Source organism: Coturnix japonica, chromosome 12 (assembly GCF_054131305.1).
Source record: "Coturnix japonica strain WE chromosome 12, WE-NBRP24, whole genome shotgun sequence".
NCBI classification, from domain to species: domain Eukaryota; kingdom Metazoa; phylum Chordata; class Aves; order Galliformes; family Phasianidae; genus Coturnix; species Coturnix japonica.
The window spans coordinates 16589782-16607735 of NC_140674.1; the positions used below are offsets into that span (position 1 = coordinate 16589782).

A 17954-nucleotide genomic window follows, 5' to 3' on the forward strand; every position below is an offset into this window, starting at 1 on the left:
CATCAAACAAAAGGATGGGGTTTCTCATAAGTTTTGTGCTTATCTAAAGCAGAGTGCTGCTTATTCTTTGACATTTGCTGTTTAAGCAGTTCCTGAGCTGCCTTTCAGCTGACTGGTGTCAACAATAACAACATTTTTTATTTTCTCAACACTTGAATCTAAATGCAAGTTGGAACTGCACATGTATGCATGCACACACAAATGTAAGTAATATCTGAACGTTTCCAAAGGGCAACAAGTCCTTTTGGAACAGTAATGAATAGAGAAATCATCTTGTGCCCTGCATGAGATAGGTGCATTTCAAGATTTTCCTATATAGCTTCCATGAAAATTGGCCCCTAAGCAAGGGTGTGAGTCATTGATGAATACAGCTCTGAGGCTTCATGCTGTGCAGCAAGAGCTGTAAAAGGCATTAGAGGAACACAGGGGAGGAGGAGGAGAGAGAGAGAGAGAGGGTTAGGAGGTTATTAAATAAAACCTAGTAATGGTTTTACATGAACATTTTCTGAACTGTGTTTTGAAAACGTTATGTCCTAAAGCACCGAGCACTGAGTAGAACACTGGCTGCAGCGCCCTCTGTTGGCTGGTGCTCCAGAAGCGCCGCACATACCCTTCACTGCCATAAAACAAGCATTAGTCAATGCTCGGAAGGATTTGTTGTCCCAGCTAAACCAGTAGCGCCTCCCAGTTGAAATCTCCCTCGTACCCCATCCCACTGGGGCTCATAGTGATTCTTCAGAGGAGAAATCCTTGTGCTGGGATACTGACTACTTCTCAGCACCCATATCCACAATATGAAAGCCCATGACCACAGCACTGTAACAGCAAAGTCACACTCTTTACCAGCATAACTGTGCAAAAAGTATGGAACAGGTCAAAGGGAATCTATTGGTAACAAAGTTAAACTTCAGATTTCAGAAGTACTTAGCTTACACTTGCCTCTTTTTTTCTTAAGATCAACAAATTAAAGCTGCTGTCAATTCATATTGCTCACAGGTCAGCAATGGACTACACATAACTGAGAACACATCTGTCTTGAATTACAAGCAATTCAGCTTTTCATGTATCTGTGTTTCTCCTATCCAAGTTAGAAGACCCAACTGTCAGTGCAGCAATACAGACAAAACATTTGTAGCCAACACGTAAGCCACTGTCACGCCAGACTTTCCACCCTTCGTGCTTCCAGCACATTCTGCCTCTTACTCACCACTGCTGCTTCCTCAGACTCTTCCCATTTCTGTTTCTTCCACTGCATTGCCAGTCTTGGTATATACACATCTAAAAGAAGAGATCCAATATATCCCATTAAACACTCCTCAAGATGAAAGGACTTCAATATAAAAGTTACTATAAACACTGATTAAATGGCAGTCACTGGCAGTGTTGGTTTAACTTTAGATAATCCAACAGACCTTTAAATATGTCCTTTTTTTTTTCTAGGAGACCTCAGCCTCCAGGCCTTCCTGTATTTTAGGTAACAAAGACTTGCTAGAAAACAAACCATAAAAATGGGGGAATTAATAAAAAACAACTTGGGAAGAAACAAAAAATGAAACTTTTTCTCTCTCCATAAGAGGTAAAAGAGGAACAAAGTATTTTAAATGCAGCAAAGCAGTGACTTGCCATTTATGTCTTTTGAACAGACAGGCATAGTGGGCTGCAGCACTGCACACTCATTCCCAAAGGAATGATGCAACAGGGAATAGTTTGCCACATTGCAATTACTTTTGTTTTTCCTAACACCCTTAAAAATAACACCTGTACATCTCACAAGAAAAACCTGGGGGTTCTTATTGATGCTTCTTCCGAACAGAATTACATTTCCCTTTTTGACTAAGGAGTTTGATAACTGTTACTAAAAACCAAACCCCAAACCAAACACAAAACCATCGCCCTGACATACACAGACGTGCAGCACCATCTGCTGGATCAGCATCCCTGCCAAAAATTTCTGCACTTCGCACAAGTTAATTCCACAGGCTAAGAAGAAAAAAGCCATACAAACTAAAGCCTATCACAGACATCTATTCAGCCAGCAACCTGCAAGCAAAGGGAAGGAGCACAGAATTCCCATGAAAATGCAGAATAACACTCCACTCATAAGGTGCTTTCTGCACCTCAGGCTTCTTAATTATACACTTTACATGATTATAAATTAACTTTTTTCTGCTGAATGTTTGTGAATGGAACTGCTCACCTAATGATAAAACAGCTATCCAGTAATTCTCTTTTTTGTTTTCTCTCAGCGCTGTAAAGAATTTGACTGACTTTTCTCTGGGGTGAATCTGGCGTTATCAGTAACAGGTGAGCTGTGCACCTGGACTGACCCCAGCTGTGACTGAGCGTGGTTGGGTTGAGGGCATTGAACCAGGTGGGATTCTGATGCGCTGTTAGCAGCCTGTCAGCTGGAGGCATTTCAGCCTGAGGAGAGCAAGCTCAGTGAGGTTACAAGCAGTTACAGGTAATGTTGCCTTCAAATAACTCTACTACAAAAGGCCTTGCTTGTGCCTTGATGCAAGCTCTTAGAACCTTCTGGATCTTCTACCAGTGGACAGCAAGCTTCTCCTTTACCTTCCTACCAACCAAGGAAGGACTCACATTGCAGCCCTCACTTTTCCCACATCACAGACATACAAGCTCAGACCAGAACACAAACGTTTGCTCTCCATCTACGCTCACTCCACCCCATTGCTGCTAAGGGGGTGCTGTGGCCACAGCCTTCTGATGCCCAGAAGGGTATGAATAAAGGGCACCAGGAGCCAGAGCAGGGTGTAAAAGGGGACAAATGAGGGAGGTACAGCCTGAAAATGCTTGTGGTATCAGAGCTCATGGAAATAGCGAACTGCAGCGTTAAGAGGCACACAGATCCTTGCTGACCAACTTAACAAGCTGAACAGCTCTCTTCCTCTCCTCTGAGGAGCCGGGCTGCCCGTGGTACAACAAGAACCCCTGGTGAACAACCCGCATCCCTCTGCTCAGTAAACAGCAGAACCAAGGAGGCAGAGAGAATCCAAAAATAAATAAATGTGGAACTGAAAAAGCCCTGCCGTGTGTTTGAGCTCTCGTTACACTGAAAACCAGCTTCGGGGCCGGACGAGCCGCTCCGCTCTGTGAGACGCGACCGCTGAGGCGCGAGCAGCGCCGCGAGACCGGCCGCTGTCCCCGCGGGGCGGTTCGGGCTGGAGGCGGCTCCTGGCTCCGCAGTTCCCGTTCGGTTACCGGGCCCACGGTTGCCAAGGAGCTCGGCCGCCGTCCCGCCGTACCTGCGGCCATGGAGAACACCGGCAACAGCTCCACCGCCTCGGTGCTGGCCGAGCTCCAGTGGGACGATGGCTACGCCGTGCCCGTGGCTAATGCGGAGAACAGGGCGCTGGAGGAAGACGTGAGCTGGGGCTGTGGGTGTGGAGCAGAGCCGAGTTCACACACGGTGGTGGGCGATCCTGGTCACGTTGATCAGTTCTTAATGGCTCCATTGCTTTTGCTGCTTGTTAAAGATCTTTAAACCTTTCGCTTGGTTTCTTTGAACAAGAAGTTGCAGGTAAGGAGCGCTCCCCTCAAACTGTTTGTTGATGGCTCTAACTCTTTAAACAGCTGCAGAAGATGGAGAAGGAAAAAATGAACCTGCAGAATCAGCTGACCGACTTCAAAGAGCGTATGGAAGCGATGACATCTCATCTGAAAAACGTGAGGCAGGAGTTCAGCTTCACACAGGTAAACTGCTACAGGTTATCGCTGTACACCGAAAAGCCAAAAAGGACAGTTTAGATTTCTTTATCATAGATTATCGTAGATTGGCTAAAATGGGCTGCTCAGCTTTCTAAAGAGTTCCAAGTCAAAGCTGTGCACCTCTGCAGTTGAGAAACTTTCCTGCAGGGGAAGAGCTTCTTTCCTGTCTCTGTGCTCGTTGCACGTTTCAACTGACCCATGAGGAAAGAGGCAGCACATTGAATGCAAGAGAAGCCTCTAGAAACTGATAGATTTATAGGGGAAAAATCCTGTCAGATCACTGTGTCAGAAAGATTAGTCAATACATTGACCACACAGCCTGGTGGTCTGTCTCAGCACACAATAAAAGCATTTCATCCCCTGTACTGTCTGTATCTTAATCTGTGAGATTAAGACTGTTATTCTAAGAGACTGAGACCTTGGAAGATCAATATCCTGAATTTTGGGTGAAATATTGGGTTCCTGGGGCTTGTGATGAACATGGTTATCTGGGGTTATCTGATACAACGTGCGTATAAATGTATAATGACTTACGAATGTATTTACATGACAAAATCATGTCATCTCTTTTGGTTCCTTGGTGATGAGGGCCTGTTGTCTGTTGTAAACTGCTGAATTCTGTTATTCTCTAGTCTCTTTACAAAGCCAGAGAGAATGAAATTGAAACTGAACACCACTTTAAAGCCCTTGCTGAAAGAGAACACGGACGTCTTAAAAGTGAGATCAAACGTCTGGAAGATGAGTCTGTTTCCTTAAGAGAAAAGAAAAGCAGTCAAGAAGTAAGTTTCAGAACTTGTGTAAAAGAACTTCTGCATTGCAGTTAAATTTTATTACGTTTGTCCTCAGTTGAAGTTAAAGAAGTAAAATTAGAAGTCAAGACAGCTCAACCGTAATAAGGTAAACAGAATGACACCGAGGTTCTCCTTGCACAGACTGGTTCAAATATTAACTAGATGTTGAAAGATTTCAATTCTTGATGCCAGACACACAACCACACATCCATGTCCCTTTCTTGGTAACTCTGGAAGTTATTTTCTTTATGATTTACAGATTCAATTGTTGGTGGCAAGTCTTCTTTTCCCCATACAATAAATTCAGGGTATGATTTTGAAATGCAAAGGGTGCTTTTTGTTAAAAAAAGAATAAAATTGAAGCTGTGTAACTACAGTATCTTCATATTTTATGGAACGGTCTCTTATTTTTCTACAAAACATTTAATTTTTATTTTTCATGTTCTCTTTCTTCTCATTACATCAGTTTGTGCTCTCCACTCTCTCCGACAGGGCAGCAGAATGAAGATATCTTTGCTATCCAGATACTATCATATTTATATCAGGGAGTCTCTTCACAGTCATGCGGGACCATTTGTAAATTCAGACACAGGATAAGGATCTAAGAACTTGGTGCTAATGCGTGAGGGAGAAACCTCCCTGTGTTGCCTTAGATCAGTTTATTATGTGGAACAAATATCTTGCAGATGGGTATCACTTGCCAGGAATTGACATTTCTGGTTGAAATTATTTGCATTTTAGGTTTCTTTAGGACATATATTAGTACATCTCAGTTATTGGGCACAATGAACAAAAAACCCCAAACCAACTCAAACCTACTTATAGGTTCTGTTGACAAGATGTGTGAACTTGCTACAGTGCTTGAAGCAGTTGTTTCAATTACTAGTCAAACAAAGTATTGGCTATTTAATATTAATCCTTACTTTTATTTCACATTTTATTAGAATACTATAAATAAAACCATAAAGAAGCTGGAAAGCTTAAAACAACAGATGAACTGCGATGAGGAAGTTCTGGAGAGTTGGATAAAGGAATCAAATCGCAAAGATAATGATATTATGACAATCCAGAAGTATGCACAACAAGATGAAGGGAAACTGGGAGTAAGTAAAATCAACTGCAATTTTCAGAAACAAAACCAAAAAGCCACGTGTTTTTAGCATCTAAAGACTTTTCTATGTTGTCAGATCAGGTAAGACAGAGATTTTGTACACTTTAAACTCATGATTCCTAATTAGCACAAGCCTCGTTTTAGCTTTCAAATACAGTGGGGAGAAAATTGATTTTTACTCATTAAATATGTAACCACAAAACTTTAATTTAGACAAGTAACATCTCCAGTAACAAGTCATGTGGTATGCTAGGAAGAGTTGAGTGAAACAACTGGCGCTGAGGAGACCACAAACACATTCTGTATGTGGCAAAAAGGTTCCTTAGGCCTAGCTCCAGTCTGGACCTAAGGGCCATAAGGTTATGGTCTCTTGTATAAAGAAAAACTGTGGAGGCTAGATTCTAGATTCTTAGTTCTTTGTTCTCTAAAATACAATAAAATGGATGCCTCAATAACTCCATCCTTAGTTGCTGCAGAGCTTTAGAGATTTAAGATATTTTAATATATTTACTTCTAAATACAGCCTATTTTCATATCATTTCATTTCAGGCACTAATCCTTCAAGTAGAAAAGTTGACCATGCAAGCAAATCAGAAACGCAGAGCTCTTGATAATGAGCTTACAGAAACCATAACTGCTCAGGTTTGTACGTGAGGTAATTGAAGTATGATTTTATATCCAATTTTTTTAGAACAAGAAATCATAGGGATGCTTTCTATTAAGCAGATGGAGCTCGATAAGACAGCTGAAGATTTTCGCAGAGTTCATCAGGAAAGGCAAGAAGTCATCAGGCAGTGGGAGAACGCAATACAACAGATGCAAAAAAGAGATCAACAGATTGATCGTTGTGCTTTGGTAAAACTGCTCTGCCTGATTTATATCACTACATCAGCCTACTTTTCTATCTGTGAGATTAGGAGAAATTTCGCCACTTAGTTTTTTGAGATGCTCATTGTATTTTCTGTGTTGACCTCTGTATTTTATTAAGGTGCTTTCAAAGTCCATATATTTCTGAAAGGTAGTCAGAATTTATTTTGAAAGCATTCTCTCAGTGTAAATGATAGTGTTCTGCTTGATGCTGCATCAGGTTTAATTTTCAGTCTGAAAATGCAAAGCATGCCAGTTTCAGAACTGCTCTTTTTTATGACCTAAGAATCTGAGCAGCAACAAGATGGAGTGTTATTTATTTCTCAGAGTGCAAAGACCGTCAGCAGCAGTGAGGGGATTATGTCTGGGTTGTGGTATAAAGGAAAGAAAATAGTGAGCATTTAGAAGTGGAAGGAGTGAGCATTCCTACATCCATGAACAAATGTATGAGAAGTCTTAACAGTAATCTGCCTTTTGGTTTTGCTCTAATCTAACACAACTAACATAATGCAAGAAAACCTAAAGTGTTTTTCTCCCCATAGCTACTAGCAGAATTAAAACAGGAGATGCGAAAGAAAGAAATGGTGCTGAAAGAGAAGGCTTCCTTCTTAGTGAATGAAACTATTAATAATATGGAATATGAAAAGAAAATTGCTGCTGCTGAGCGGGAAGCGACCAGTCTCCGGAATGAGTATCAAACTCAGGATACTTACAGAGTTCAGATGGAGAGTGAGGTGAGGATTTCCAGTCCATTCAGAAAACCAGATTGAAGCTGTAATTTCTTTGATTAGGTGAAAGAAATATGTGAATAGCATTTGCTTTTCTGCTCACATATTATGCTCGTCAATAGTTCAACAAAACATCTGTTCTTCCCAGTTTACTCTTGACTGTTTGGATCATAAGCCTGAACTTAAACCCTTCAATGACAGCACTGAAGAAAAACAAGCATACGGCCATTGAGCTGAGCTTGTATTCTCTGTGGCGTTGCAATTAAATGATATAACACTATTAGATGCTTTAGATGTGTCTGGCCATTACTGCACCTAGACTCCAGTACTGTATAAAGGGAAGAGAAATTTCTTCCCAACAATTCCTGTCCTACCACAAATGAGCGTTGATTGCCCGTGCAGTCAGCTTAAAATTCTTGAAAAACATTTTCTCAAAGCTTTCTAATCAAAGCCAACAGAATAAAGCTGCCCTGTGAACAGGAAATGTTTGATGCTGTTTAAACTTATATTTAATCTGCATTTAGAGCTAGAAATGAGCCACATCACTTAAATACCTGTAGTAGTTGTTCCAGGAGGTAGTCCAAGTCTCACGAATCTATGCAGAAGGAATACAATCAGATTACTGCAGTAAGTTTTCTCTTAACAAGAAAATAGCATTACGGGGCTACTCAGCAAGCTTGGCAATTTAAAAGATTAATAATTTTAAAATGTAATATAATACCGTTGAATTAACTTTGGATGGCTTTTCTATAGCAGGTGGTTCATGTTCTGATTTCCTAATTAATTTATTAGCTGGACATTTTGAAATCCAGTGTGGACAAAACTACCTCCCATCTAGAGTCTTTAAGAGTACAGATAACTAATATGAAGAAAGAAATTGAGAAAAAAAAAGCCAGGTAAGAAATAAACTTTTAAAAACACAGTTTGTAAGAATTACAGATATAATCAGATACTTCTAGCAAAGAACCTTAAATAACATTAATTATTAAAGCCTCCAACCCTCCGGTTATTTCATGTCTATTTTACTACTGTGTACAGTAATTTCTTAGTTAGAAAATACTCCTGGTAACACTGTTTTGAAAGGGAGTGAAACATCCAGCTAGGGGCTCAGCTATCACAGGTTCCAGTTCAGTCTGTGTTTTTGGGCAGCTGCTCAGTAAGATACTTAATGATACTTGACTTTAGCAGTGTTCTAAGTGCAACATACTTGCAACTTGTATAATCATCTATTTTTCTTTAGACTCAACTTTCTTAATGAAAGAAATGAAGGTCTTTCCAATAAGTTGAAGCTTGTAACTGAGAAGACACTCAGTGCAGAAGACAATGCTTTGAGGATGGAAGAAATGCTAAGGGAAGAAGAGAGAATTGTCAAGGTAAAATGTTTATATGGTTTTTACAAATGAGGATTCATTTGAATTTGCAAGCTCTTTCTAGAACAAACACTTAAGTTGAAATAATAAAACACTCCATTAAAATGAAAAACCTACTTGCTTCTACTTAAGACTATTACCAGGGTGGCTAAACCATTAGCAGGGTTTCTCTACTCGCGTCTGTGGCGGATAACCCAAGATGACACTGAGCTTGGCAGCTCTGGAGCTTCAGGGTAGTATTTTAACTTGGATGTGCTATTCTTGAACAGTATTTGCAATGTATTAGTCAGAAAGATGCTTTCCATCAACATTAGCTACACATGACTTTTTGTGGCATCTATTAATTTACTGTGAAGAGATACTTACAGGAACAATGTGGATGAAATCTCACCATTTTACGCTTTAGTTCTCTTATACTTCTTCTTCTATCTCTGCCAATACACTGCTGTGCCGTGAAGCTTACTGAATATCCTTGTGCTATTGACAACCACATTTAAAGACTGGGGAAAAAAAATTCTAATAATTTAGATATGCAAGAGAGACTATGAAAATAAGGTCAAATCTTGATCCAATTTCAGTTGATGAATCTGTAATTATTTTCACTTGGTTCAGAAATACACCTCAAAATTGGATACAGGAAATTTAGAAGTTTACTTCTAAAATTAACTTCCTCTGCCTGAGTACGATCCAGGGCCTAATGCTGAACAGATTCAATACGAAACTTACCTTTGCTTTTTCCCTCCTGAGATTTGGATTAGGAACTGCATTTGCTGTCAAGTTCAACTACAAAAAATTCTGATGGGTGAATTTGATTATGAACTCCTAAAGGATTTAACTCATCTTACAATGTTACTAAAGCCAGCAAGATCATTCACAAGCAAAATTCACAATGTACACTTATAAAATCAAGAATAAGTGCACTTTTAATCAATTTGAAGAGTGAATTGCATAGTGTTTTGCTTTATTAATCAGAATGCCCATATTCAGACTCTGTACTGGAGCTGTACTAAAGGCAATTGAGTCTTTCAGAACAGGACTCTAATGCAGCAGAATGCGATGCCACTTACCTCATTTTTGCCGTGTATCTTATAAGAAACAAGTATATTGATCTGCCTGAGCTTTGGAAGGTCTTTTGTCATTTGGGGTGGTGGGGGAGAGGTAGAAGAAGGAAGGGAAGGAAGAGAGCTGTCTTCTTGTTAGGGTTATTAAAAACAACACTCCAATCCTGCTGTTTCTGGTTACCTGAAATGGTCAGCAGAGTCTTTGCTGTAACAGACCCTCCTCAGACCTCATTTATTGCACTGATTGATGTGTCAGTGGTAACTTAACTCTGGATAAGGAAGTGATTTAAAAATGTGTATTTCAGGTTATGTTATAGCAGGGTAGGATCAAAGTTAAGCCAACAAACCCTTTCTCTCGAAGTAAAAAGTCTTTCTTGACAGCCATTTTGAAGACCTGTGAAATTCCATGTTCTCATTAATGGATACAGTATTGAAATCTTTTGTCTCCCTCCATATGATTAATAAATCTTCACAATTTACTGATTAATTTGTCACTAGGAAAAAGAAGCAGAACTGAAAAACCTAAAAGAAGTATTTTTCAAGAGAACTCAAGAGCTCAAGGTGCAGAAGGATAAGGAGAAGTGTGTTGTGGCAGAAATCGAGGGCAGTCAAGCATCACTTAAAAATCTTAATAGCCGTCTGCGCAGACTTGATGCTGATGCATTAAAACAACAGGAATTGATATATAACCAGGTACAATGTCAACACACTCTTCTATTCTGATTGTTCCCAGGGTGTAATGAGAGTAAGTTGCTCAAGTTCTGTAATCCCTGTCCGTCTCGTAACATTCTACAATGCTGTACAGTACTAATCTGGTCTGCACTTCTTTCTCTAGAAGCATCAGTAAAATTGGAATACGTGAAACTTGTCATGTATCACCTGTGTTATGTGTGTGTATCTTGTTACTTTTTGGATCTGATACTTTTCCCACTAATTTCTCAAATCAGTTCTTTTCTTTGATCCCTCTGAACCATGGACACCTCAGGGTACATTTTTAAAGCAATACAAGAGGTACATGCCAAAATCCTTTTATTTACTAATTGGATTTTGTGCAAATTTTCCTATGCACCACTTTGAAAATGTGCTCTTTTATATTGGCATCCACTGGTAACAGCAAGATGGCAACTATGCAGTAAGCCTCCCTTAGAGCAGACTGCTGAGCGTGCTTTGTTATTCTTCTAGCAGATTACTTCTGAGCCATCTTTGCACATCAGTCACCTAAGAATATTCTGCTAGTGTTTTACATTTATGAAGTCTATAAGCCATAAATTATTATGAAACAATAGCTTAATTAGGTGACTATCCTAAAGCAACATTTAGATCCAGCATTCTAGCTTTATGGGAAGGCTATAATTGCTTATCTCAGACTATGAATTTGCCTTTAAATATTTTAACAGGATTTTTATATTCAGCAAGTACAGAGACGTCTGTCACGGTTAGAAGGGGAGGTTAATGCAGATGAAAAACAAGTTTTGGAAGAAAAAATTGCTGAACTTAAGAAAGCCTTAGAAGAAAAGAAAAGTGCATATGATTCTTTAAATGCACAGCACAAGAAACTTCAGGTAACTTCCTTAGAACAGTAGGTCGATTCTGTTATATGCTTATAGCCTGGAGTATTATTGGAGTCAGGTAGTTTAATGAAGAACTAAGAATACCAAAATCATGGCCTGACATGACTGCAGATGTTTTTATTTTTTTATAGACCAAAATACATGATTATATTAGTATTGCCTTGCTGGTTGAAATACGCACATTGTGTAAATAAGAATTAAGTATGAGACTCCCAATGAAGCTATACAGCAGAACTGCAGCAGTACTCCATTAGGACTGCAGTGCTCTTGGCACTGTGGATGTGACAGAATACAGATATATGGACAAAAGATGATTATGGTGCCTGGCTCCAGCACTTAATTCTTTTCATTTAAATAAACAAGTAGTTTTTTGTGCAACTTTCATTAACAGAAATAAATTAAATATAACTTAATTAAATATAACTTTAAAATTGAATTAAACAGAACGATGTCCATTTCATCAAGAGAGCAATGGATAAGACAGGAGAAGAAGCAAATGGTTTGAAGATGAAGATAGAGGAACTAAATCTTTTCAATGAGAAATCAGATCAAGAGTTAAAAAAAGCTAAAGCCATTAAGCAGGTACAGTTTTATTTTGTATTTTTTTCTAATAAAAGGTACCATTTTCCCCCCTCATATACATAAATTCATGTTTCACTTGAAGGTTGTTTGTTTCTTCTGGTACTACATTCTAACGTGTCCCTACTTTATTGCATTATGCCTTCCAAGTTTTTATTTGAAGTCATTTTCATCACTGTTATCTTACCTAAAAATGATACTTTCTTATTTTGAGATCTTTCTGGCATTTGATAGGAGATGATGATTGAAGATAATCTCCTAAAACTAGAATCGAAGCGTCTTCAAGATGCGCTCTGTCATAAGGCAGAGAAGGTTCTAACACTGGAAAAACAAAAGTTGGAATTGAAGAAAGCCATAGCAGAAAGAACTGAGGAAATTAAGGTCCATAAGGCAATGCTGGATTCCCAGATCAGACTCGTGGATCAGGATCGGCAACGCATAAGGTAATGATTATTTACAAAATCTCTAGTGCAGCAACTCAAAAACAACACTACGATTTACAACATACTGAGTATCCCTGAAAATCCCAATCATCCTTCAGCTCCTTCATCTGCAAAGTAATTAAAAAGATTTTATCAAGTACCTTTTACGTGTGAGCTTGCTTAAAAAGAAAGGCATTTTAACCCATTTTACCACTTGGAGGAAGTGAGAGTAAAGTAAATCTTACTGCAAGTCATATATGGAGACAGGAATATACATCTCAGTGATAAACTGAGATAGAAAAACAACTTTTCCCTTCTACGATAATCATTATGAAGTATTTGGAACAGGCTTTAACTCTTAAATACCAGTATCTGTACCTAGTAAAAAAATAATAAATAAAAATCAATGCTTCAGCAGCTGAACTGCTGAAATCTGGCAGGGTTTTTAGTCACTGCTCTGCTAACCACACCCCACACAATGGGAAATTAGAAGAATTTAGTGTGACTAAAGCTTAACTGCTCAACAAGAGTGCAGAATGGGTGTTTTTTTCCCTCTGATAATTACACAGCTAATTGATACTTCCATGTAATTTGATTTGGGGTTATTGCTTGCTGTTGCTTACTCTCATCTCAGAGTGGCAATATTAAGATAGAATCAGCAGGGGGCAGCTTGTGCAGCTGCAGGATTTAAATGCCAAACCTTTAAACATTTTCAGGGAGGACTGTGGCACAGCCTTTCATAATGCTATGATCTGAAATGTAAAAATAAATTTGACTCATTTTAGAACTGAGAGATAACAGTAAATAACGAGGAAAACAGGTGACTGTGGCTGAGAGAGCACAGAAAGGCAGCACAATTGCTAAATTGCCCGCATCCTAGTAGAGGGGCAGGCTGCAGGACTAACGATAAACTGCTGCAGCAAGAACTGCACACAGTGCTGCTAGACAAACATTTGCTCATCTCATTTATTTTTTCCCCCAAATATTTCAGTGCTGAATTTCAAGATCGCCTAAATAAAATTGATAAACTGAGATGCAGATACGAGATTCTTACCATTATCATGATGCCACCTGAAGGAGAAGAAGTGAAGAGTCAGACCTACTATGTAATAAAGGTATTTTATTGTGTTTGTGTTCAACTTAGAATCACAGAATTGCCAAGGCTGGAAAAGACCTCCAAGATCATCCACTCTAACTGCCCACCTGTTACCAATATCTCCCACTGAACCACGTTCCCTCAGTACAACATCATTGCATTTCATGATTTCCCAGCTGAATCCAAGAAGACTTTATCTACTAGCCTCTCTTGGTGAACTAGATAAGTGACCTTGTCACAAAAGGAAATTATGTTAGTTAAGCAGGACTTTTCCTTTGTCAGCCTGTGTTGGCCATAGCCAATGGCAATGTTGTTTTTGATGTGTGTTTCAGTAACTCCCAGAATAGTCTCCATAATTTTACCAGGCAGCCAAGTGAGATGGTCAGGCCTGTAGTTACCAGGATCTTCTTTCTTTTCTTAAAAATCAAGATTCTCCCATCAGCTGCGACCTCTCCAGATTCCCAAGACTGTTGAAAAATAATTAGAAGAGGTCTCACAAAAACATCAACCCTTCTTTCAGTAACCAGGAACGATTCCCATTGGGTCCCACTGACTTATATGCATCTAGCTTCTAGTACTGTAAATACCTACTGCTTCCACTAAGTCAAATCTCAGTCCAATCCTGACATAGATAACCTCAGAATTCACCTAGGATTTTAACCCCCTGAATATTGAGTGTATTCTTCTCTGTATAATTGTCCTAATGTTTTTAGTATGCATTCAGTCACCTAAAATAACAGTTTTATTTTCAGGCTGCACAGGAGAAGGAAGCACTTCAGCGTGAAGGTGATGATTTAGATGCAAAGATCAGGAAAGCTGAAAATGAAATTGTAGCTCTTGAAAACACTCTGCAAATACTTAATAACTGCAACAGCAATTACCGAAACTCTTTCAAGGAAGTCACTGAGACAAGTATGTAAAATGTAAATTACTGTTTGCTGTGTGAGTTATAGATGATGCAGTACAGTGGGGAAATTCAGTGGCACAAAAGAATGAATCACAGCCAGAGACTGAACTTGTGGTAGCAAAAGGGAGTGCAATTCTCACACTATTATTAGTTCAGCAAGGCTGAGCAGAGTAACCACAGAAGACATTCACATTCTTCCATCTGATTTATGTAAACATCCTCTAAGCCTATATGAATACTGCAAAGGAACATTTAGAGGAAGCAGAGCATAAAGATAATTACTGGGAAAGTCATTACTGGGAGAAAGGAATGACTAGTGAAGTATGTAGCTAGAGTTGCACAGTACAAAAAGCACCGCTCTCCCTGCAGTGCTGCATCTCATACTGCAACCAGCTCAAATTGCAGAAACAAAACAAACTATGCCACTGATCTTCTGGAGTCAACTGAACTGGCTGGGTCACAAAATACCCAGAGCCACTGGACTGCAACTGTAGCTCGGTTACAGCCAGCTAAGGTACATGCACTCGAGAGGAACGCATCTTCACCTGTTGTTTCTGTCATAAACTTGTGGATTTTGTATTGTTGTTGTTTTTCAGTGGAACTTCCTTTAGTTAGCTTACAAAAAGCATCACTATAAGCAATTGTATAAATTTAATCCTAGAAGATATTTAACTTATGTGTCTTCTGCTGGCTCTGGAAACAATGGATTTTAAATCATCATCTTCCATAAAGCCAGTGACTTGGAACCAGCAAGGGAGTGTCACAGATACCTCGAGGTTTAAGTTCCAATAAGGGAATGTCACAGATACCTTGAGCTTTAAGATATTTTTGTAATGCTTCAACACTAAGTAATATTATGCAGTACAATTACATTCAAGTACAACTTAGTTTGAAATGAAAACTGCATTGTGTACGTTAGTTGTTCAGCACCAACTCTGCCCCATTGTTTGGGATTACAGGTGAGGAGTATGAGGAAAAACTGAAACTAGAAGAAGAGAAAAGGGTTGCTGAGGAAAAATACAGATACAAACGCAGACGAGTCAGGGAACTTCAGGAATATCTCCAGGTAAAACACAAGCAGAAGTTCCTGTCAGAAATGGCTGCAGCATGTAGCTCCATCCATACAAACCATCTCATCGAAAGAGTAGGAAATTCTGTAATAACTTTTGTCTCATTCTCTTTCACAACTTATACTTTGTAGCAATATATGCAACTTTTTGATGGGAGGCTCTACACATCCTTTCAAAAATTAATTGCTTCTCTGCATTTCTCTGAGCAGCAACTGAACTGACAAAAACTGAAAGGATATCAGAACTGCTTCATAAATTAAAACTGCTGTTCAAATGCATTTGCAGAGCATGGAAAAAAACCTGGATTCTCTCCTGAAGCAGGAGGCCACCTTCCACGAGCAAAATAAGGAAAAACAAGCTGTTATATTGCAGCTGAACAAAGACATAGAAGAACAGAAGCCAAAACTAGAAAGGGTTATAAAACAGGTCTGTATGTTGATTAATGACAACTTGTAACTTTAGTGGTCAGCAGCTGTGCTGAGTTAAAACCACAGCACTTGACCTCAGCAGGTTTCTGCAAGGAAACTGCATCTTCATCACAGCGTGTTTTAATCTTGATTATGTTAAGTGTTCCAGACTCTCCAAAGAGATTCAATCCCTAAAGAAAACTAAAACAGAAACACAGGAAGAGAAAGACATTGATCTCCGTGCATTGAAGACCTTCAGCAAAACCATCAACAAATTGCTGGCTGATATTCTAAGTGCAAATCCTGACTTAACTGCATCCTTTCAAAAGTACTTTGACCAGGTGAGCTTTCCAGCTACTGCCACTAAAATCCTGATTCATAGCAAGGCCTACTGATAAGGTGCCTTTCAAGGGCAGCTGCCTTATTCAGCAATGAAGTATACTTACAGTACAACAGCAAAAATGTGTTCATCAGCTTTCAACATACGTTTAAATACAAAGCATTATAAACTGTCCTGCTGTGCTGCATCCCATTACACAACTATTCTTTTCCCCCTCCAATTTTCCTAGTTCAATCTAGAGCTGCCGACAGTTGCTTCTGCTGGGAGTAGTCAAAGTTCTCGATCGCCATCCACACAAAGCTCACTGTCTAGCAGGTAAGTGCCGGCAGTGTTCTTATGTGGGGATGTGCTCATTCATTTTAAACTGAAAGTTAGAACAGCAAAGTTATTCCCTACACGATAAAATTCCTTACTCTTGCAGGTTTTCTCAGTCTTGCCTCTGCTTACTGAACACCCTGTGAAAAGTTTCTCCCTCCTTTCAGTCTACCATATTATTTTTAGCACACACAGTTTAAAATAAGCTCTTCTGCAGTTATTGTTCTGTTTTTCCAATTGCACTGTCGCTAAAAAGTGGATTCACGAGCCAAGTGGTCTCACAAGCACAAATCTGAGCTCCAACCAGACTTGGCACTGAAGTTTATAAACTGCCTCTCATAATTAATCAGGAAAGACAGGCCTAAACTATTTTATTGATACCTTTCTCCTCTCTCCAAAAACACATTTGATCAACAAAACAGGAAACATACTGAATCAGTTGTGACCTAACAGCATTTCCACAGGTTACTTGAGCCATTACTGCCAATGTCTACAAAGATTCTTGCAGTGCATTTCCTTAAAGCAGACACTGATTTTTTATGCTGACGAGTAAATCTCTGTTTTTCAGATCCTCCAGAAGCACAAGCTCAGGCTCTAGTCAGACTTCGTTGCTCAAAGTCGTGGACTTGAACTTATCTGCTGACATTCCCACAGAAGCAGCTGCCGGTTCATCACCATCCAGCAGAACCAGCACCTCTGACAGTTAAAATCACAACTCTCAAATAAGCTTTTGAAGGCCACAGAGAAGCCTTCTAAATTGTTTAAGTTTCAGCTTAATTTATACATGTCTACTGGCAATTAGACCACTATTTCTTTCTATTTCTTTAAAGTAAGCAATGTATTATTTACCACAATGGGTGTTTTGCATAAGTCGACCTTAAATATCTTTCTGATTGTGCTGCTGAAGAACAAAAAACCTGCAAAACCCTTTAGAAACCAGTAATTTCCATTGTAAACGAAAATAGCTTTAACGTAACTAACATTAATTTTAGTTAACTGGTATCTCACAATTACTGCAGTCTCAACGCACAACGTAGAACTCCAGGTCGTCGGCTGACAGTATTGTGCCTATTCTGTGCCTGCAAAAGCTGCAGCGGGGGAAATAAATCTGTAAAGAAGGATCAAGCTTAATCTTAACTACAAAGATGTCATGTTTTCCTGTAACTGTATTTCTGACCTTAACAGCAATACAGAACATTTGCAACAACCCAGGCAACATTATTTGGACATTGTTTCCAGGTCACTCTTGACTTCTAAACAGTCATCTCGGATCTCACTGTAATCCAAAGATGGTGACACCACACAGCAGTGCAATTGCAGTTGGTAGAACACTACTGCTTTGCAAAACTACGTGGTACCTTCTTGGCAGCTGACATATTAAGAATTACTTTGCAAAGGTGCAGTTGAAATGAAATACAACTGGTATTACACATCATTAGCCAGATGTTAGCTATTTCTAAAGTACTAATAAATAGTAATAAATTTCTTCGTACAAAGACATAAGAGAATGTGTTTGATGTACTTAAAGAGCACAATCCATTTGTCTTCTCCCACACACTGGAGGGTTCAGTTCACTAGAGCTGCACACAAAAT

At 39.2% G+C, this 17954-nt stretch overlaps 1 protein-coding gene across 1 annotated transcript; it reads left to right on the top strand.

Annotated features, from left to right (window-relative positions):
* The first annotated feature begins 3244 nt into the window (after nt 1-3244).
* CCDC39 (coiled-coil domain 39 molecular ruler complex subunit) lies at nt 3245-17859 on the top strand. The gene is made up of 20 exons (XM_015871605.3): nt 3245-3382; nt 3592-3711; nt 4359-4505; nt 5462-5620; nt 6178-6270; nt 6355-6483; nt 7038-7229; nt 8016-8119; nt 8464-8596; nt 10153-10347; nt 11052-11216; nt 11670-11807; nt 12039-12247; nt 13218-13341; nt 14075-14234; nt 15189-15295; nt 15585-15725; nt 15868-16047; nt 16276-16361; nt 16930-17859. The coding sequence occupies exons 1-20, from the start codon at nt 3272-3274 to the stop codon at nt 17066-17068; spliced, it is 2832 nt and encodes a 943-aa protein (XP_015727091.2). The 5' UTR covers nt 3245-3271; the 3' UTR covers nt 17069-17859.
* The last annotated feature ends 95 nt before the right edge of the window (nt 17860-17954 follow it).

Coding starts and splice junctions, on each gene's coding strand:
- CCDC39 (XM_015871605.3), top strand. CDS start 3,272: ATGGAGAACACCGGCAACAGCTCCACCGCCTCGGTGCTGGCCGAGCTC. Junction 7,230..8,015: donor GAGTTCAGATGGAGAGTGAG/GTGAGGATTTCC, acceptor TTAATTTATTAG/CTGGACATTTTGAAATCCAG. Junction 11,217..11,669: donor CACAGCACAAGAAACTTCAG/GTAACTTCCTTA, acceptor TGAATTAAACAG/AACGATGTCCATTTCATCAA.